This window comes from Macrotis lagotis, chromosome X (assembly GCF_037893015.1).
Source record: "Macrotis lagotis isolate mMagLag1 chromosome X, bilby.v1.9.chrom.fasta, whole genome shotgun sequence".
NCBI lineage: Eukaryota > Metazoa > Chordata > Mammalia > Peramelemorphia > Peramelidae > Macrotis > Macrotis lagotis.
The window spans coordinates 572,662,597-572,685,627 of NC_133666.1; the positions used below are offsets into that span (position 1 = coordinate 572,662,597).

At 33.9% G+C, this 23,031-nt stretch overlaps 1 protein-coding gene across 1 annotated transcript in view; it reads right to left on the bottom strand.

Moving 5' to 3' along the window:
* Positions 1–23,031, bottom strand: part of LOC141499367 (CUB and sushi domain-containing protein 3-like) — a 586,049-nt gene that overhangs the window by 351,600 nt on the left and 211,418 nt on the right. Inside the window, exon 2 of the mRNA XM_074202122.1 lies at positions 22,507–22,729. Within this exon, the coding sequence (XP_074058223.1) occupies positions 22,507–22,729 (223 nt within the window). The remainder of the gene's footprint in view (positions 1–22,506; positions 22,730–23,031) is intronic.

The window sequence follows — 23,031 nt, forward strand, 5'->3', positions numbered from 1 at the left end:
TTACCGAAAATTCATAACCTACAATAGATAAATTTATTTTACATATAATCAATTCAATTGAACACTTTAAATAACCAACTTTTTGACACCATAGATAGATTGCTGAATTTAAAGGCAAGAATATTGGAGTTAGTTGAAATTAAAACTATGACCTGAGCTGTATCAATTAAATTTTTAGTTTCAGTTTTCTTAGTTGTAAAATGAAAATGTTAAGAGGATCTACCACCGAGGGTTCTTATGAGAATATATGTGTGCTAGTATGTGTAAACTGCTTTGCAAACTTTAGAAATTATATAAATGCTAGACATAGTTATTATCAATAGGACTTGACTTTATAAGAGTATTTTAGCCAGATTCATCAAATGATAAAAGTGCATTTTAAATACATATGGTAAAGAAACTAGAGATAGCATGATAATAATGTTGATTTTAAAGTTACAATATCTGTAATCATTTTATTCAAAGGACAAGTAGGTGGGGATTATAGTGAGTAGTCTTGAATTCATGAGTGAAAGCTTCAGAATTAGGTAAAATACATAATTAGTATTCAATGGTTATTGCTGAATTGAAATGACTTGGTAAGAATCAGAGAAAAAAATGAATATAACTTCAAAATTCTAAAATGCAGCCTATAGTTTTCAAGCAGAAAAAGAAGTTGATAGCATAAAGAATGTGGTCAAAGCAAAAGAGTAATCCAAAATGTACTATAAGAAAAAAGTGATTGCAATATTTATCAGGCACCTACAATGTACAAAGTACTGTGTTAAGTGCTTTACAGATATCTCATTTGATCCATACAACAACTTCAGGAGGAAAATTTCTATTATTATCCTCATTTTACAGTTGAGAAAACTGAGGCAGGAAGAGATTATTTCACTTGCCCAAGGTCATACAGCAAGTAAGTGTCTAAGGACAGATTCTAATTCACATCTTTCTGTCTCAAAACCAACACTAAATATGGTGACTAAAGCAACGATGGAATATCTCTTGGAGATAATAGGTAAGTGATGTTGGAGGAGAGAAGGGGATGATTTAAATGGGCAGAGATAAAAGTTAAGAATATTCAGGCATCAATACTCTTAAAGGAAAACATTACTTTGAGTAAAAGATGTTAAGAAATCTTACATACTAATCTTGATGTAGAAGGAATATATTTAGTGGAAAGAGCACGACTTTGAACATTGAAGTTCTAATCTGGAATCTCCCACTTATCCATATGACCTTGGACATATTTCTAAAGCTTTTTGGATCTCTACTTTTTTATTGTAAAATTAGAGGTTTTGGGGAAAAAACCGCAACAAGTTCTAAGCTCCCATCAATCCTTACTTTGATTTTTCTTTGTAGGTCAAATAGCTACTGAATATGATTAAATTGAATTCAATTTACCAAATATTTTTCAAGTGAGCACTTTTATATCAGGAAATATGCTAGAGCATTAGTAGGGCAAGAAAGAATTTTAACTGAATTCAGAGGGATGAAAGAGTCTTCAGGAGACAGCTAGTCAAAATTTTGAAAAGAATCTTTACCTCATTATTATATCCCCTAACTTTTATTCAGTGTGCACATATTTCCTTTTCAGATTGTTCATTCCATTTTTTGAATAGCTCTAATTATTAGGATTTTTTCCACCTTTTATATATAGATAAGTTCTCAAATTCATCTAAGACTCCTGCAAACAAAAAATCAGTTTTGCATTCCAACTTGCAAATAAATTCACATTTATATACACACATCTACATATATAAAAGAATATATACACATATTTATAAACATATCCACATGTACACATATATGCATATATGTATATATGTATCTGTATACATACATATATTTGTGTTTAACATCCATTTTATCGATATCTTTAATTTTAAATAATCTAAATTTGTTCCTCTATATCTTCTCCCCTTTTCAAGGAACCATTAATTATTTGTTATTATAAAATTAGGAAGAGAAAGAATATCAAAATATCAAAGTACTGAAAAAAGTATATTAATTTTATGGAAAGGTGATTGCCAAGGTTTCACAATTTATTAAAGTAGTGCCAAAAACATCTTTGCACAATTAACTAAAATGTATGTAGAATGCAAAAAGTCTACAGTGCTTATTATTTGTTTATAAGCAACTAAAATAACTAAAGTATTTTTGTAATTCATAGAAGAAAATTCAGTTTGGTAGAATATATAACTACAGAGTTAATTTTGTACAGTGATTCTCTGAATGTCAATATCAAGCAAGACATAAAATAAAACTACCTATTTTTTGCCATGGGAGATGCCCTGAATTGAATGGAAGAAATATTCTATAATAAAGGTTAGAGTCCTTCCTCCTACTACCCCTCTTTGTTGATGATATAGTATGGTTTGGAATAAGTCTTAGAAAACAATAAGGCCTCCTCCAGAATATATACAATTTAAGCAGAATTAGCCTAACAACTCTTACATGAAAAACAACTATAAAAATGTCTTTTGTACATGATATGACATCCAATTGGATGACAGTATGCTGAGCTACTTCATATAGTTTAGACAGATATTGTGGATGAATCTGGATTCAAGTGGATCCAGAGAAGGGTTTATCAGTGAGATCATCCGTGAGATAATAGAGTCATTGAAATATTGAAGCATTGGCATTGGCATGAATAAACTAAATTGGGAGAGCTGTGTTATCCTGATGGTCATATTTTTTTAAAGGACTGACAGATTGGTGTCTGTCTAGTGGTAGCTCTATAAAATGCTGAGAAGGGTATAAATCATACCATATGAGGATTATTTGAAGGAACTGGCTAAATATATTTTAGATAAGAATAGATATTAATAACAAGATAGGTGTTTTCAATATATAGATGATCAATTAAATTTGTAATTTTTGTTGTCCAGTAATACAGAATTAGATAAAATGGGTAGAAGTTACAGAAAAGTATATTTTGGTTTACTAATCTAACTGCCTAATGAATAGCCCTTTGCAAAAGTAGAATGTTCATAACTTCAGACTGCAGAATATTCCAAAATACTGGATGCAATCAAATGAAGGTTAGAATTTAGGAGAAATGATAGAGTATTAATGTTCAGATATGGATTAGAAACTGATTGTGGGGGCGGCTAGGTGGTGTAGTGGATAAAACCCCTTGGACAAAGTTTTATAGCTCTTTCTGAAAACTCTTCTAGGATTTTTGGTTTGAGTATGTACCAAAATTATTTTTTTTCTTTGAGGGTTTTCTTGTAGATATTTTGGCCATCATAGTCTTCTGGCCATAATAATGATAGGATTTTTTTTTCATTCTATCCCTCTGTTGCCTGATTTCAGACTACATATAAAGACCAGTGTCTGATTGCATCTGGGATGATATGTCTCAGGTCAGCTTTGATTCCATTGACTTCTGCCACTACATTCTTGATTTGTTCCATGCTGTGCTATTTCAGGATCTAATTTATAGTCCATGTTGGGGATTTGAAAGCTTTCAGAGTTCCCAAAATCATGCAATCCTGAGCAAACTCTTCTTACTATCCTCTTTGTCTAAATTCGGAAATTTCTCAGCTGGGTCTGGAAGTAATGAATGGGTCTGTCTCTTGTTGGAAGCTCCAATAGAATGCTACTGGACTCAGTCACTATTAACCTACTGGAAACTTTTAAAGTTCAGAATGACAGGTCTGTAGGTTCTTTTGGACTGGGATACCACCCCTGCTTATTCTACTGTCAACTTCATACTTAGAAGGCTAAAATTGAATCTTCATTGTGATCCTGAAGGCAGTCACACAGTTGTAATTAAGTTCTGAACCTATTCATTGCTCAGTAAACAACCAAGGAGCTATAGATAACTCCTCTTATCAGAGCATCACCCCTACCCACAGGTCCCCTTCTCACACAACCTAGATCTGTGATCCAGAACTGAGTACTTTACAATAGAGTTGCCAGTTAATTATTTTTCACACAATCTAAACAATTTGGAGTCTCTCTCTGGGATCTTTTCTTATCTAGATTTACTAATTTAATCCTTTTTCAATACCTGAGTACTAAAATGCTATACATAGTATACCTCTGACTAGACTATCTCCAGTATCCACAGATCTCATTTCCTTTGATGAACTGGAAAATTAGTCATTTGTGCTTTTCTTTGATTTTCTGAACAGGACTTTTCTTGGTGCATTTCCTAAATCTTTCCAGAAGAAATGTGTTGGAAGAACCATAATATACTTTCTGCTACTTTACCATTTTAGGGGGATGTATTAAGTATTTATTTATTTATTTTAGGTTAATTCATTTTGTCCTTTTGTTTGTTCATTTGTTTATTTTCAGACTGGATCCCCCCATATCTTGTTTAACCTGTAAATGGCTACTTACTGGACTAACCTATTGTTGATGAGCAAAACTTTGTAGTGATTTGCCTCTTCTTAGACTTGATTTAGTACCCCATTTCTCAGAATTTCACCATATTTGTGCTGGAGTTAAAGTGAACATCCAGCTTTAATTCTTCTGTAACTCAAAAATCCTAAGTTTAAGTGATCACCAGTCTCAGTCTCTTCTAGTAGCTGAGATTATAACCTGCTGGACTCTTAGTTTCTGTAACCTTTGGGGTTGATTTCAAATCTGAAATTCTTTGTTTAGCTTTAAGCAGGGAAGCAAACAATCAGATCTCATGATGGAAGACTAAAATATTTCTTTCATGTAAAAGAATAGTGTTAGTAAAACATATGAAGAACCTTATAATAGGAAAAAATTAAATCAGGTGAAATTTATAAGCATGGTATCCTTCTCAAATCTGTCTAACTGTCCTTGATATTGTAATAATGTATTCTTCCAACAGCTTAAGATAAATATTAGAGAATGTCTAGAATGTAAACAAGACAGCTAGACTGATAAATGAATATGGTTTTACTTAATTTTGTATGTTGTTCTGAAGGGATATATCACCAAACCCTTCTTATAAAGCTAACTTTTACCAGGATTAAAGCTTTACAGAATCTCAAGGTTGAAAGGAATCATAAAGACACAATAATACAAACCAATCTTTAACAAGAATTTTCTCTATAATAATTCTGGGAAGTGGACATTCATTTGTTCAGAGAAATTTGGGAAGGAGACTCATTAACTTGCCAGGCAACTAACTCCTTTTAGATAACTCATTGTTTTATCTTTTTTTTCCCCTTAGCTTGGAATAAGCCTAAATTTGGTCTTCAACTTTCATGTATTAGCATCGTCGCAGTGATATGGGGATTTCAACCAATTAAAAATTAAGCAAAGCATAGGCATATTAAAGAGGGATTACATTTTTACTGACTATCATTAGAAATATAACTGGGAACAATAAGTAGAAATTTAAAAAAAATTACTGTATTTTTCTCTTACTCAACAATTTTATAAGAAACCTTATTAGTAAGCTTCAAAGAACTTTCCTGAGCAGTTGTTGAGTGTTGCTGTTTTCTCAGGCTAAAGTGAATTAAATTGAACAGAGGGAAGGTTCTCATATTCACTCTAAGGTATTTAGAGCATAGTGAAAGCCAGAAAAATGAAATATGCAACATGCAAATATTTTAATTTCTTAATGATACAAAAAGCTTGTAACCAAATGTACCTTGATGGATTTGCTCTATGCCTAACAAGGGTTATCCAGATGTAAACAGTCCCTCCTGAAAATGCTACAAGTATATGGACTTGAAGGTTACCTGAGGATGAAGAATTCTAGGGATGATACCAGCACCTCCAAATCATAGCATATCTCTCAAAACTGTTGCAACATTTAGAATGTCTTAGGTAAAGAAATATTTACTGACATCATTTAATAATAGAATTATCATGTGGAGTGTTTAAAAGTATTAAATAGAATTATCTTGTGGAGTGTTAAAAGTATCTTAAAAAATTCTGGAGAGCAATTTGGAATTATGCACAAAGGGCAATAAAAATGTGCATACCCTTTGATCCAGCAATGCTACTACTGAATCTATACCCTGAAGAGATCATGAAAAAAAGGTAAAAACATTACTTGTAAAAACTATTCATAACAGCTCTGTTTGTGGTGGCAAAGAACTGGAAATTGAGTGAATGTCCATCAATTGGGGAATGACTGAAAAAATTTTGGTATATTGTGTTATGGAATACTTTTATTCTATTAGAAAGCAGGAGGCATGGGAATTCAGAGAAGTCTGGAAAGACTTGCATGAACTGATGCTGAATGAGATGAGCAGAACCAGAACATTGTATACTGTAACAGCAACGTGGGGTCGCTGATCAACCTTAATGGACTTGCTCATTTCATCAGTGAAATAATCAGGGACCATTTTAGCATATCGGTGATGGAGAATACCATCTGTATCCAGAGAAAGAATTGTGGAGTTTAAACAAAGACCAAAGACTACCACCTTTAATTTAAAAAAAATGTTATCTTATGCATTATGTATGTTTGCTTTCTCTTGTACTTTATTTTTTCCTTAAGGGTATGATTTTTCTCTCAACAAATTTAATTTTGATCAATGTATATAGCAATGTATATAGCATGGAAAAAATGTAAAGACTTATCAGACTGCCTTCTGGGGGATGGTGCGGGGAGGAAAGAGAGATTGGGGGAAAATTGTAAAGTTCAAAAAATAGTACATGTTACTGTTTATGGAATAGTAGTCAAATATTTCCTTGTTTTTGACTTTTGTAAATGAATAATGCTTATAAATGTATATTTATTATGAATAAATATAAAAAATTTACATGTTTTTGTTTAATGGTTGTATACAATCTTCATGTTCAGAAAATTCTGAAGATAATGTTGAATAAATTAATGATTTCACATTTTAACCTCTGTTTTCAGAGAAATGGCCTGATATAAAATGAGTGTTTTTTTTAAACATAGTCTATTTATGCTTGGTAAGAAAATAAGGTACTTCTTGAGATCATACCTCCACCCCCACAATTGCACACTTTCCCCTCAAACATAAGGACCTTTTTCCTTTCACTTATTTTATTCTGAACTTTGTCCTAGATATCAAACTTTCTTGATATGCAGTTCTTCTTTTGCTTTGTTATCTGGATTCTTCACTCTTCATAATTTAGGAGATAATTTCTTTTTCTTTCTCAAGTTATTTTTCCCAATTCTTCCTGCTATTTTTTTAATCTAGACATTGCTCATATTTTAATATTTGTTCTATTTTATCAATTTTTCTCTTTTTTCTTGAAAATTCATGAAAATTTTATTTACTTTTGATTTTATCAACTTTTTTGACAAAGGCTAGGGGCAGTTAGGTGATGCAGTGAATAGAGCACCAGCCCTGTAGTCAGGAAGACTCAAGTTCAAATTTGACCTCAGACAGTTAATAATTACCTAGTTATGTGATCTTTGAAAGTCTCTTAATCCTATTGCTTTGCAAAAAAAGGCTAATAAGCTAAAATTAAAGAAATTTAGATATTAATCAATTTAAGGATTGTCCATCCCTCCCCCACATACTTCATAGTTAACTTTAACTATATGAGTCTTCATAGTTTCTTCTGAACTTCTCATTTTGGGGAAAGAAAATTAAATGGTACTGTTTCCCCTTCTTTTTTCTTCCTTCTAACAACTATTATGGATAAATAATATTGATCAAATTTAGATAAACAATTTTGAAGGACTGAACAATGTTTTGCATCTGGTCCTAATTCAGACTTTGTGTCAACATCAAAACTAAATATGTGTAAGTAAATATATTTCAATTAAACATTAGTCTTTCTAATACATGTATAGAGGAAGAAATCATGCCTGTATTCTAAAATGCTCAAGATAATTCTAAGACACCCTCAAGAGTTGTAAGGAGCCCTAGAGGATTGCCTAAAGTATGAATTCTATAAGGAGAAAAAAAAGCACCATCTCCTAGGCACTAACACATTGACCATTTTAATTAGAATCTTATGATTTATCATTCTTTTTCCCCTAAATCCACAACATGTTCCCATCCAATCTGGTTCTTATCAACCAAGTTTCTATTATTCTGAAATGAAATGGTAGCATGTTTCATTTATTAGAGCCCTAGTTTTAGAGTCAGAGGAAATTATTTCAATTCTTGTCCCTATCACCACTTGTATGATCTTGGACAAATTAGTTAATATCTCTGGGTCTCCGTTTCCTCATCTGTAAATTGAGAAGGTTTAATTAGGTAATCTTAAAATCTCTTTTATCCTTATATTTATGATAATATGATCTTTTCCAACTTAAAATCTAGGATCCTTTGAAACTTGTTTGTTTAAAGAAACAAATAGAAATTTTTACTGAATTTCTATATAAGGGACATTTTGCCCTCATTGAAAAAAATGTGTTACTAACCTGACCAAAAATTGTGAAACTGACCAGAAATTCAAGGAAGATATTAATGGAATTCGAAAGGACATGTTCAAGTTAAATGTGCTTGTTTCTGCCTCCTGAAAGTCTTAGCTTTAATTATGGGCCTAAGTAGGGGTATTCTGACTTGAATTCCAGGAAGAGTTAAAAAAGGAATGTGTTAATCTTGAAGGGTGGGGGTTAGAAGGACTTGAGAACTATCTAATTGGCTGGATTGCCCTTTAATCAAATGTAGTGCTGTTTTTAAAAAGTAAATAGCACATAATGTTTATGTGGAACCAAAACCAAGCAGAGCAGTTGATGGAAAATGAAATTACCAGGAAAGTTATGAGCCCTGTATAAAGGAAAGGCCTTGGGTGTAGTTTATTATACCACCTTCCAGTCCTCTAAATAGAGAGGAGAGGAAACAGATATTTATGAAAAATTGGGGCAAAATTTCCTGAAACATCAAATCTAGCAAAAAATGCTTCCTCATAATACTTTATAGGGACATATAGATACATCACTTTGAGAGACTTAAAGTTTAGCCTACATCCATATCTCAGACTTCTGAATTATATCTAATCTGAACAAATGCATTATTAGAGTTGAACTGGATGATGTCAAGTCTTTTCCACACAGAGAATTTAAAAAAAAAAAAAACAGCATAAAACAAGTTCTTTAAAAGAATAGCTTCTCATTTTATAAAAAATCTCAAACTGTAAACTTGGTTACTGAAAATGATATAACAAACGATTGAATGAAATAAAAAAACTAGGAAGCAGAGGTTTTATACTCTGGAACCATAGCTTTATTAAATCTGAAAGAAATTGTATTTGTGACAGATAAGTTTGAAATACCAATTCTGTCCTTGTATTCTAGTCCAAAGATTAATTTGAATGTTCCAAAGTGGAAAACCAAGGATACTCATTAATTGCCTAAAGAACAGTACATTCTTAATTGATTTTGTTTTTAATTTGGCTGTATTCTCAAAGGCAATATGAAAGGTCTTTACAATTTTCACATCAGAAATTCAAATGTCCAAAAGGATACCGAATTGAGAAACTGAAGGGGAGTATTGTTTGCTTCATAAAAAGCTACTTCTAAAGTAATAATTTGCTATAATAATAAGCAAGTTCATTTTAGTGTATACTCTTAAGGGACAATGTCGACAAGTGGGAAGAACTCTAGAATATGAATAAACAGACCTAAATCTATCATTATTTAGCTGTGTGACCAATGACAAATTAATCTATTGGAAAATGTGGATGGGGTGGTAAGATAGCTGGATTTCTTCACATGGTGACTATGAAGACTGAATGAAAAACATCTGAAAGTATTTTTATTTTTATTTTTTAAATTATATTTATTTTATTTTCGTATAAATGTTTTTTAATACATTACTAAAATATTCTTATTTAAGAGTGAACATAATACCTCCTCCCCCCCAAAAAAAATATGGACCCTCATGAGCAATAAAGGAAAGAGGAAAAAATTAAAATTAAAGTTAAAAAATAATAATAATAGGGGCAGCTAGGTGGCACAGTGGATGGAGCACCAGTCCTGGAGTCAGGAGCACCCAAGCTCAAATCTGGCCGCAGACACCCAACTGTGTGACCCTAGGCAAGCCACCCCAACCCTATTGTCCTGCAAAAACAAAAAAAATCCCAAAATAAATAATAATAATAATAATAATAATAATAATAATAATAATAATAATAGGGGTGGCCAGGTGGCACAGTGGACAGAGCACTGGCCCTGGAGTCAGGAGCACCCAGGTCCCTATTCAGCCTCAAACACCCAACAATCACCCAGTGGTGTTGTCCTGGGCAAGCAACTCAACCCCTTCCACCCTGCAAAACTGACCCCCAAATAATAATAACAATAACAATAATAATAGTAATAATAATAATGATAATAATAATAATGATAATAATAATAATGTGTTTCAGTCTATGTTTCCAACAGCACCAGCTCTGTCGTGGGTGGATCACATTCTTTAGGATAAGTCCATCACAAAATCTACTTCCATATTTTTTCCACTGTTGCCATTGCTGATTGCAATGGCAACATTCATACTTCCCCACTATCATAAACTACATTTTCTCTCTCCTCTCTGTCCCTGTTTTTAAATGTGCCATAGGGTAGGTGAGTGGTGAAGCAGACTGATCACCAGCCCTAGGGCCAAGAGGCCCAGAGCCCACATACCACTCCTAAGGCCCAGCAATCACCCAGCCTTGTGGTCCTGGACAGGCCATCCAATCCCAGCCCCTTGCAAGAAGTAAAAAAGAAAATGTGTTATATCTGGCCACTCTCCCCCACGGTCCACCCTCTCCTCCATCACTCACATTCCCCCCCATCCCCCATCCCCTTCTCTCCTTCTTACTCTAGATGTCTATACCCCATTGAGTATATATGCTGTTTCCTCTCCTAGCCACCTCTGATGAGAGCGAAGGTTCCCTCATTCCCCCTCAACTTCCCCCTTCCATATCATTGTAATAGCTCATTGTAATAAAAAAAAACTTATTATATGAAATATCTTAGCCTATTTCAATTCTCCTTTCTCTTACTCCCATTACATTTCCCTTTTAGCCATTGACTCCATTTTTACAATACATTATATCTTCAAATTCAGCTCTCTCCTGTGCTTCAACTATAAAAGCTTCTTTTACCTGCTCTATTAAATAAGAAATTTCTTATAAGTATTATCAGTATCATTTTTCTATGCAGTATACTATACATGTAATTCATCATCATCATTATTCCCTCATATTTTCCTCTTCTCCTCCACTCTCTATGCTTCACCTGAGTCCTGTATTTGAAGATCAAACTCTCTGTTTAGCTCTGGCCATTTAAAGAACATTTGAAATTTCCCTGGTTCATTGAAAATACATCTTTTTCCCTAGAAGAGGATGTTCAGTTTTGCTGGGTGGTTGATTCTTGGTTGCATTCCGAGCTCTTTTGTCTTCTGGAATATTATATTCCAAGCCCTATGAGCCTTTATTGTAGCTTCTGCTAAGTCCTGTGTGATCCTGACTGCATCTCCACGATATTTGAATTGATCTGGCTGCTTGTAATATTTTCTCTTTTACTTGCCGGTAATGGAACTTGGCTTTAATATTCCTGGGGGCTGTTTTTATCGGTCTCTTTCCAGGAGGGATTGGTGTATTCTCTCAATTTCTATTTTGCCGTCTGCTTCTAGGATATCTGGGCAATTTTCCTATTCTTTAAAATGTCAAGGCTCTTTTCCTGATCATGACTTTCAGGTATCCCAATAATTTTTAAATTATCTTTCCTGAAGTTGTTTTCCAGATAAGTTGTTTTTTTCAATGAGATATTTCACATTTTCTTCTAATTTTTCATTCTTTTGGTGTTGAATTATTGTGTCTTGCATTCTTGCCAAGTCATCAGCTTCCTTTAGCTCCATTCTACATCTGAAGGATTTGTTTTCCTCAGAGTGTTTTCTTATCTCCTTTTCCATCTGGCCAATTCTGCTTTTTTAAATCATTCTTCTCCTCAAGAACTTTTTGAACTGTTTTATCCATTTGACTTATGCTGGTTTTTAACATGCGATTTTCTTCAGCATTTTTTTGCATCTCTTTGACTAAGCTGTTGACTTCTTTTTCATGTTTTTTCCTGCATCTCTCTCATTTCTTTCCCCAATTTTTCTTCTATCTCCCTCATTTGATTTTCAAATTTTTTTTTAGCTCTGCCATAGCCTGAACCCAATTTTCCTTTTTTTTTTGGAGTCTTTAGATGCATGAGCTTGTACTTCCTCATATTCAGATTGAGTATTTTGATCCTTCTTGGGATCATAGACAATGTATTTCTCAATGGTGTTCCTCTTTTTTCTCTGTTTACTCATTTCCCCAGTCTGTGTCTGGTGTTGGGGTAGTTCCTGAGCTTTTGAATATTATTGGGACCCCACAAGAATCTCAGTGTGTGAAGCTCTGTCTTCCCTCCTGGTCTGTGAATGACCACAAGTGCACCCTCTGTCACAGGGCTGAGGTGGGGGGGGGTCCTGCTGGGGCCTAGACTATGATCAGGATCTGAATGTGGTCAGGGCCCCAGAGTCCTGTTCCAGGTACAGAAGACAGACCTAGGGAGTCTCTCTCTCTATCTCTCTCTCTCTCTCTCTCTCTCTCTCTCTCTCTCCACTTCCCTAACTTAGGTGTGCTGAGCACTCAAAGTTCAGTTACCTGGATGATCCTGCTTACCTGCTCCACCAGGTTCAGTTTCCTGGATCTAGGTTGCTGTGATCACTCTGCTAGATAAGTGCTGTGAGGGCTGGGCTTCATGTGTTTGCTCTAGCAGAGGTTCCCCTCTGATCTTCCAAGTTGTTCCCAGTGCTCCCCAGGGTGTAGGTCAGGAAACTGCCCCCACTGCCCTGAGCCGCAGCCGCAGGCACCCTGAGGCTGCCTCCGGGAGGCTGAAGTTCCTTCACTCTGGTGGGCCGTCCCCTAACCCCATGGAGCAGAGCCTTTCTGCTATTTTCCAGGTTACCTTGAGCTGGAGAATTGCCTCACTGGATCCCTCTGTGCGTTATGTCTCTTGAAAATTTAGTTAGAGTCCTTATTTTATAAGTTTTGAGAGAGACCACCTAAGAGAGGCTCCTGTCCTGTCACCATCTTGCCCCCGCCCCCCTGAAAGTATTTTTAATAGTTGGATATAGTGCAATTAATCGTCAGGAAGAATACAATAAAAATGTGAGATAAAATATAAAGTAAAACATTTTATTCAAGTGTTTACCTCATAAGTACACTTGAATAATTATAAGGTAAAGAATTATTAACTGTGCTCGCCATTATACTTTCACAAACAAATTCATGCAACATTTACTCAATTTATAATTCTTCATAATTTTGAAAGAAAGGTCATTGCTCTACCAAAAATTTGCTTTCATTGATATTTAGGAAATCATTCTCAATTTCCAAATAACTTTTAGTATAATACCAAGAATAAAATCATCTTGTATAGCCCTTTTAGACTGAAATGAATAAACTATAGGAAGATTAAATTTTTGGAAAATAAATTTATTTTACATTTATTTCCATTTTGTCTGGTTTGTTGCTCATGTGACAAAGTAATCAATCCTATTTTTATCAACTTAAATAGAAAAGTATTTATTTTTAAGTGTGGAGTCAAATCATTCTCTATAGTTGCAGACTAATAAAAGGAAAATGAAATAGCTGAAGTAAACTTAACCACACAATTTCTAATGTTACATTTGCTGATATTTACAAAGAAGATAAAAAGAAAATGGCTTTCTAAAGAAGCCACTTATGTGTCCAAGGAAAATCTCCACTGAGCTCAGCATTAAAAAGACCATATACATTAGAAGGAGGTAAGTGCAGACACCTAATATCAAACACAAAAAAGAATGGCATGGATAGGAAGGTATAAGGTTATGAAAGCTAAATCTTAGTGGCTGTGGAATCTTGTAAAAATAATGCTAACATTACATATTTTGGATGAAAAATCAAGAAGAGGGGTTCGGCTAGGTGGCACAGTGGATAGAGCACTGGCCCTGGAGTCAGGAGTACCTGAGTTCAATTCTGGCCTCAGACACTTAATAATTACCCAATTGTGTGGCCTTGGGCAAGCTACCGAACCCTATTACCTTGAAAAAATTAAAAAAATATCAAGGAGAGGGAGATTGCTTCTTTTCAGTGAACAAGTAGACTATAACAGGTGATGAATTAAAAAATAAACAATACTGTCCAAATCTTATTTTGCTTCTCTTTTCCCTAATAATCAAATAAGTTCCAAACTAGAGAGAGAATGGAGTAAAAAAGAGTTAAGAAAAGTAAGTCCTACCCTCTTCCTCGACAAGAAGAAAAGTGAATTCTATAATACCTGAGTTTAACACTAACATGTGGAAAAAATCTAAAATAAATTATTAAGAGTGTGATTTATATTCAAATCAATTCACAACATATCAGGACCATGATTTCTTTTTTTTCTGGATACTAAGTTTTAATTAATAAAGTCTGAAACATCATAGTTTTATCAAACTTCTGATCCTTTCTGAGTTTCAATTTCACTAAGTTCCATAGGACTATTAAAATAGGCACATACCCTACTCATAAAGTCACATTATCTAGGAGTATGATTGCATTATTGAACCCAAGTGCCAACTTCTGCACATCTATTCCTACTACAATTCATATTATTAGGTGGGAACTAAAATTTCAGTTTTTCCCTTTTTTTTCCAGATAATCCATCCTAATTTCAATCATACAATACATTTGCTAACATTTCAAGATTTGTCCCATCTGCAGTTTGATAGATATGCCATTTTAATTTTCTTCTAAGTCATTAATAAATACATTGAATAACTCAGGGCCAAGAACAGAACCCTGGAGTATTCCACAGGAGATCATTCTCTAAGCTGACTTAGATACATTAATCAACACCCTCCCAAACCACTCCATAGTCAATCAGTTGCCAAGTCTTGTTGATTCTGCCTTCATAGCAACTCTTGCATCTGTTTTCCTCTCCCATTCATAGAGAAACCATCCTAATTAGGGTAGGTAGATAGGTAGGTAGATATCACAGCAGAGAGAGAACCAGATGTGTAGTCAGGATGCATGGATTTTGCTTGTTTTTCCCTAGTTATGTGATACTGGGAAAATCATTTAACCTCTCTCAGTCCACGTTCTGTCATCTATAAAAAGGAGAACATTATACCATCCACCTTGTTAGCTTGTTATGGGAATCAAAAAGAAATTAAATGTAGAGTGCTTTGCAAACTTTAAATCAGTAGATAAATTATATATCATCATCATCATCATTACAATTTGTGAAGTCTTAAAATTGCTCTCACTGCCTCTTGTGTTTTCCTTCTCCAACTCATCTCACAAAAACTACCAAATTGATGCTTCTGAATAATAAATCTATGTTACTGCTTTTTAAATTTTCTTATTACCTCTATTATTACCTCATTTAGCATTTAGAACCCTTTGAAATTTGGCTCCTATCTTGCTTCTCAGGTTTGTTTTTATTTTACTTTTCCTTCATTTACACAGTTCAGCATATGGAGGTAAGAACCATTCTCCGAATGTGACACTTTATTTCCTCTCATATCCTTTGACCAGGTCTCCAATTCCTTGCTTCCTAAGCCTCGCCTTTTAAAATGCCTATAGTTTGTGAAATTTCAATTCAGTTTCTATTTCCTTTATGATTTCTTTCTTACTTCTCTATTTGTTAAATATCCCTTCGCAAAATTTATTTGAATTTGTTTTCAATATATTTTATATTTAATTAACAGTTTACATGTTATTCCCCCTCTACCCATCAGGTCTCCATGTCACTTTTTGATCAGTATTAAAATGTCTTAGTTACTTAATAGCTATGTGACCCTGGGTAACATATTTAAACTCTGTCTCAGTTTTCTCTTTCCAGAAATGGTATCTGATTTATTCTCTCATATTTATATTTACATATTTGTTGTTGTTTTCCTTATTAGCATAGAAGCTCATTGGATTTATATTTGTCTTTGTATCCCAAGCAACTCAATAAATACTCGTCAAATGATTAATTAAAAAAGCATAATCCTGGCTCAGTTTTTTTTTTATTTTCCCCCTTTGATCTTTGGAAAGAAAGCAACCAAAAGCTGAAATGGTCAATTAGTCTAAATTTAACCAACTAAACCTGTCTTGCATAGACTCATTTGAAATGAAGGGAAGTGAAACTTTCCCACATGCCTAGATCAGCCATATTTCTGTGCTTTTAAGTGCCCTAATAGAAACATCTTGTATGATGAATAGATACCTGGCTCTGGAGCCAGAAGGACTCTGGACTCTGGTATTTACTAGCTGTGTGACACTGAGTGATTCACTTAACCCTGTTTACCTCAGTTTTCTCATTTGTAAATAAAGTTGAATAAGGCAAGGACAAAATCACTCTAGTGTTTTTGCCAAGAAAACGCTAAATGGAATCATGAAGAGTAGGATACAACTAAATTGAATAAACAACAACAAAAAGAAGTATGTATCAGAGGAAAAGAAGGGAAGCAAAAATGAAATCCATGAAAAGAGGTACAATTAACTCTGGTCACAAAAGGAAGGATGATAAATACCCATACAAGCTCTCCTGAGAAGGGGTAAAACAATTAAAGAAGAAATATATTTCAGAGGCTCCAGAAATACCAAACTATTTATTGCAAACACTTTGGGGGGGGGGATGGGATGAGGAGTGAGGGAGGATAGCAAAATATTGGAAACAAAGTAGATATCCTTCAATGGAAAAATGACCAAACAATTTATGATAGATTTCTACAATCAGATAGCATTGTATTGGAGAAAATGACTAACTTAAGGAATAGAAATATGAATAGATATATATTAACTGATTCAAAGTAAAGTAAGCAGATACAGAAAACAATATATACAGTTACTTGCAGAAAGCTAAATGGAAAGAACAAAAAAGTGGAAATATCAAATTATATGTCTTAAGAGATTTGATACTATACTTCACTTATTTGCAGAGATCAGGGTCTATGGAATGAGTAGGCTGGAATATTACAGATAATGATAGGGTTGTTCAATGTAATTCTTTTTCATTTTTAATTTAATATTTGTTACGAAGGGATGATTCCCAGAGAGACTATAAAGAGGAATAAAAGGGGAAACATCTAAGGAATGTAAAAACAAAACCAAATATTATTATTAAAATCTTCTGGAAGATTAACAGAAAACATTTTAAAATAATAAAATAAATGCATTTGTATAGGGGAAAGAACATTTGCTTTGTAGTCAGAGAATATCAGGATAAATCTCTACCTTTGATGCCTATTATTTCAGTTACTCTGAGGAAGTCATTGGGCTCCTTGGATATCCCTTTCCACATCTATACAATGCAGAGATTGCATTCTGACCTCACTTCCAACTCTAGATCTATGACCTTATGATTGATAAGGAAGGAGAACAGCAGCAGTCACAGAGCCATGTAAAAGTTAGGGAATGTGGCCCAACATAAGACAAAATGCAGTGACACAAAGAGACTGGGAAGCAAACAGAATTAAGCCCTGCCAACAGCAGTTTTGACTTCTAATCAAAGGACAGACTTTATACACACAGAGAGAAGCTGGCAGGGACTATAGCTTACACATTGGATCTTTTTCAGACTCCTCAACAAACACCACTTTTAACAGCAGCAGTAGACTCATTTTTAAGCATAAAGGCCAATATATGCATTAAGCTTCTACAGTGAGTTACATGTACAGGTTGTTCAAGAGATGATACAGTGTGTTAAGCTTTTGCTGCTCATGTGCTATATTGTAAAAAGCAACTAATTTGCTATTGATAGCCTTTTTATTGAAATGTTATCATGTAAAATAAAAGTCAATTTTCACAAGTAAAAAAGGTATGTATTTCAATAATTTTCAAATAAACTTAAAGAGGCAATCATATGTACATTATTAAATCCACTGGTACAGAGACATAATTATGAAAGAATTGAAAGGCAATATGGAATAATGAAAAGAATCAGGAGAATTTTGACTTTGAATTTCAGCTCTGATACTAACTGGTTGCATGAAATGGGACTAACTCATTTAATATGAAACTTTTTTTTCATCTAAAATGTAGATGAAGTAATTGTCATTATCTGCCTAATAAATTTGTGAAGAACACTTTGAAAATGTTAAAATACCATATAAATATTACTTGTCATTATTATCAACCAACCAACAATGTTGAGTGGGGTGTAGCATTTAAAAATCCTTTAACTAGGTAATGTTATATGTATTTTTATGTAAAAGTTGATAAAGTATCTACAATTTATTGTAGGCATTTTTTATGCCAATGGAATCTCATAGACATGTATTGCTCCAATCTTCTACTCATCTATTAAACTATTAGGAAGTTGAAGCAATGTCTATGCAACCTTTTTTTTTTCTTCCACTTCATAAACCAACAACCAAGGATATGATCTACATACAAATTTAAGCAAGGAACTGCATTTATCTTTTCTGATTCCTATCACAATCCTCATACATTATCATTAATACCTAATTTGTCATTAATGCCTGATATGTTGTGATGTTGTGATCTGTTATTCAACAAGTGCTTATTAAATTCCTACCCTTGAGATTTTATAACCAAGATGACTTTTAGTAGCACCACCAAAAGAATCTGTCCTGGTCTTATCTTTTTTTTCCAAAGAACAGCTGTTAGTGTAGTAAAGCAATCCAAGAGCTCTGGGAGTAGCACTCCTCTCCATCAATCCCCTGCAGACTATCAGTATTGCTTCTAGCTGATAGTAGTTGTAAGAAAATGCTGTTCAGAAGGAATCATTCATACCCACTAGTTGCTTGCCAGTTGTATAAGCCAGCCTAACTGAAGTTGAAGGGCACTCTAAAGGAGAAACAAAAGGCAGCATGAGCCAGTTATGTTAAACCATCACAATCATTTCAATCATCACCACCATCTCTCCTCAGACTCAAATGGAACTTCAAGGTGATGAAGACAAAGACCTTCCCAACAGTAATGCTTCCTGTCCAGTGCCCACTGACAACATCATGGGAAGCCAGCCCTGTGGAGGTACAACTGGTATAGCTTCTCCTCTGGGGTACCTATGTTATACAGCATAGTGGAGAAGATATCAAGTGTGGTGTCAGGAAGATCTGAGTTCAAATATGACCTCAGACGTTTACTACTTGTGTGATCCTGGGTAAGTCACTTAATCCTGCTTGCCATAGCTTCCCTATTTATAAAATGAACTGGAGAAGGAAAGGACAAACTATCTCAGGATTGCTGCAAAGAAAACCCCAAGTGGGGTTGAACAAAATTGGCACAACTGAAACAATTGAACAACTTCTCCTGTAGACCCTATAGCCACATTTACTAAAGACAGAAAAGATAAGCTCTTCCCACCAAAAACCTTGGTATTTTCAAATGGTTCAATAACAGAAACAGAAATGATTTTTATAGGTGGAAGTGATAAAGAGGAGATATTATCTGAAAAGATCATACAAATTTTCCATCAGACTTGTCTCTGAAACCTTACATATCATATGTGTTGTCTCCCAAATTGGAATGGGAGCTACTTGAGAGCCTGGTCAGACTCACTTTTCCAGTTGTATCCTTCATGCTCAGCACAGTGCTTTGCATAGTGTAAGTTCTTAATAAATGTTTTATTCATTCATTCACTCATACTTATTCATTAATTCAGTGAAGCAGAAAATGGAAAGAGGAGTTTCTCAGTATGAATATGGTAAAAAAATAGACGTTCGTCGATAATCAGTCTTGTGACATTCCTTAGTCAAATATACTTCGAAGCAACCTGCCTTGAAACAACCACATAGACAATCTTAGTTGAAAAAATAAAATATGGTACGTAAAATACTTGAAAGATTAAAACTGAAATGATCTAGAAACCGAAAGATTCTAGTTTTTATTTTTATCTCTATATTCCAAATGCCCAGCAAGATATCTAATAGTTTCTGACATATGGTCAGTGCTTAATACATGAACACTAAATTAGTGAATTGAATATATTAAGAAAATTTCTTTTAACAAAGCAAAATTGTAAGAAAGTGTAAGTAAAATAGGATTTAATTCAATTCTGTGAGCATTCCTTAGAACCCACCATTGACTAGAGACTGGACAATGCAAAGGGAAAAGAAAGAGAAAGAGAGAAAGGGAGGAAGGAAGGAAGGAAGGAAGGAAGGAAGGAAGGAAGGAAGGAAGGAAGGAAGGAAGGAAGGAAGGAAGGAAGGAAGGAAGGAAGGAAAGAAGGAAGGAAGGAAGGAAAGAAGGAAGGAAGGAAGGAAAGCCTAAGACAAGATAGGACGGGAAAGGCAAAAAAGAAAGAAAAAGAAAGGAAGGAACAAAGAAAGAAATGTGATAAGTAGGAAGGAAGGAAGGACTGAAGGAAGCAGAGAAGACATCTCCCTTTGAGGCCCTTCTCTACATCTACTGAATAGAATCTTCAATTAGTTTCCAGGACATTATTTTAATGTATAAGTATGTCCATGATCCTCTTTTACTCAAAAAACTTTTAATGGTTTCCTTGAGGAGCTAAAGCCTCAAAACAACGCCCCTAGTTTGGAATTTTAAAGCCTACCATAATCAGGTTCCAATCATATTTCTAGGTCTTCCTTTAAACTCTTTGTTCCAAAAAAACAAACTAGATCACTTTACTTTCTGTTCAAGGTATTTTTCTACTTTGGAATGCACACCAACTTTCAAAATATTCATCTTCCTTCAAAATTCGGTTTAACTGGTAGAATCTCCCTAGAACTACCTGTTCCTCCTTCAATATCTGTAGTTTTTAATCTGATCTCTAATTCAATAGAATTTAAAGACCTGGAGAGTAGTGGATTATTTTGTTTGGTTTTGCCTTCTGAACATTTAGCCCAGTGCTAAACCAATGAAGGTGTTAGAATTAAGATCTTCCTTTCTCCTCTTCACTCCCTTTCCGGTACTATCCTTAGTTGTAGTCTAAATCTTCTTCTAGTACAGTACTTAGCATATAATGAGTGATAGATGAATTTTTGTCAGATTTTCTAAGTCAGCAGGAGGGAGCAATAATCAGTTATTAAAACTTCCTATAGGTCAGTGCTAAGCATTGAACCAAAAGAGAAAAAAGAGAAACTAAAAAAAAAAAAAAATCCTACAAGTCTGAGAAGAGGATTATGTAAAAGAGGTAAGAATGAAAGAGTACAAAGTCCAAAATATAAATAAGTTAAGAGGATTTAATGTTATAAGCTAGATAGTAATTTAAAGTATTTTTCTTTTTACAGTGTGTTTCTAGTATTTTTGAGACATTATAATTATAATAGAATTCATATTGATAGGTGACTTTGTATCTCAGTCCATTATGAATATTTCCTACCTATAGGGTCATATCAAAGTCACTAATCTTCTTTAAGGCTCTTTTTTTCTATTAATAAAATGATAGTATTAATAATTTCAGTGCCTATTTTGCAGACATGCTGTGAGGAAAGTGCTATATAAAATTTAAACATTTCTAAATTTGATATAAAATTTATTATGACTTTTTTAATTGAGGGATAAGATTAAGGGGAAATAAATGTTTAGAAAAATAGAGGACTGAAGTATACATGTGAAGTGTTTAATATTTTGAGGTTATAGGTTGAATGTTGTTGTTGTTTCAGAAGTGTCTCCTCCTTTGTGACCCCATTTGGGATTTTTTTTGCTAAGATACTGAAGTGCTCTTCCATTTCCTTCTCCAACTCATTTTACAGATGAGAAAACTTAGGTGAACAGGGTTAAGTGACTTGCCCTGGGTCACAAAGCTAATAAATGAAGACCCAGCACCTTATCCACCACTTCCTTGCAGGTTGAATAAGAGCTGATTTTTGATGAATGAATTTAGTTCAACAAAACAAAACAGGGGGCAGCTAGGTGGTGCAGCAGATAGAGTACCGGCTCTGGAGTCAGGAGTACCTGAGTTCAAATCCAACCTCAAACACTTAATAATTACTTAGCTGTGTAGCCTTGGGAAAGCCACTTTACCTTGTAAAAACTTAAAAAAAGGAAAACAAACAAAAATTTTGAATTTTCTACTAAATTATTCACTGAAAACTGATTTTTTGACACTTAGGCAAGGAAGCAATAGAAATTCACTTTATTTTATTTATGGGTGTCAAGATGGAAATAGTTTTCTTTGATATGAACACACATTTGAACATTCCAACTTTTTTCCTCAGAAGTACTTATTATTCATTTGGTTATATTATATGATATGCACAACCTTAAAATGATATTTTCTCTAACACAGACAATATTAAGTACAATTTTTGTTGATTTGTTTATATACATATTTATGTATATTTTATACATGTAAGAGTACTTCTGATTTCATGAAAAAGATTAGACAGCATTCATTTACTTTGCAAATGTGGTTATTAACTTACCAAAAAAGTCACTATAACATTCCTTAAAATAGGTTTTAGAGAGAATTTTAAATGTAGTTCAGTTTATAAAACTTCAGCTTACATGCAACTTTCAAGAATAAGTGCATTTTATAATTGTATATGGACTTGGCAAGACAGAATAACCAACCAATTTTAATGTACCTTCAAAGGCTAAGATTATTCTTATTCTTAGGAACACTATTTACTACAGGATATTACCACTCAAGTTACTAATAACAGAATCATAATTGAATATACACCATATATTTTAGAAGACCTTTTAAAAACAGGTCACATATTTAATACAATACTGTTAAAAGGTTTTTTTTTTATATCAAAGCAGACCAACCTTGTCCTAAAGTTTGTAGGATGAGGATGTCCATCATATAAAGATAAGTAGTCGTATTCCTCTTCTAGAGCAAATGACTGGAAGACAATTTGTATTCTGTTCCGTTCTTCTGCTATTATTACCCATGTACAGTTAGCACCATTTGGATAGCCATATGGGAAGCCAGGGCTCTCTATAGTGCCATTGAGTCCTTTTAATGTTCCACCACATGTATAAATAAATCCTGCAATAGAAAATATGGGAAAAATATCAATACAATGCAATGCAAGCCATAGCCAACAGTGAGGTCAAGAATTAAATTAAACCAATAGAACAATGTACACATTAACAACATTGTGAGATGATCAGCCCTGATGGAAGCAGCTGCTCTCAACATTTCAGAGAGCTAGGACAACCCTATTAGCCCTGCTATGGACAATGATATTCCCATCCAGAGGAAGAAAAACAAAACAAAACACAGTCCTTCAGAATCTGAGAAATGCTACATTCACTTTTTTAAAAAATGCCTCATATATTTCTTTCACA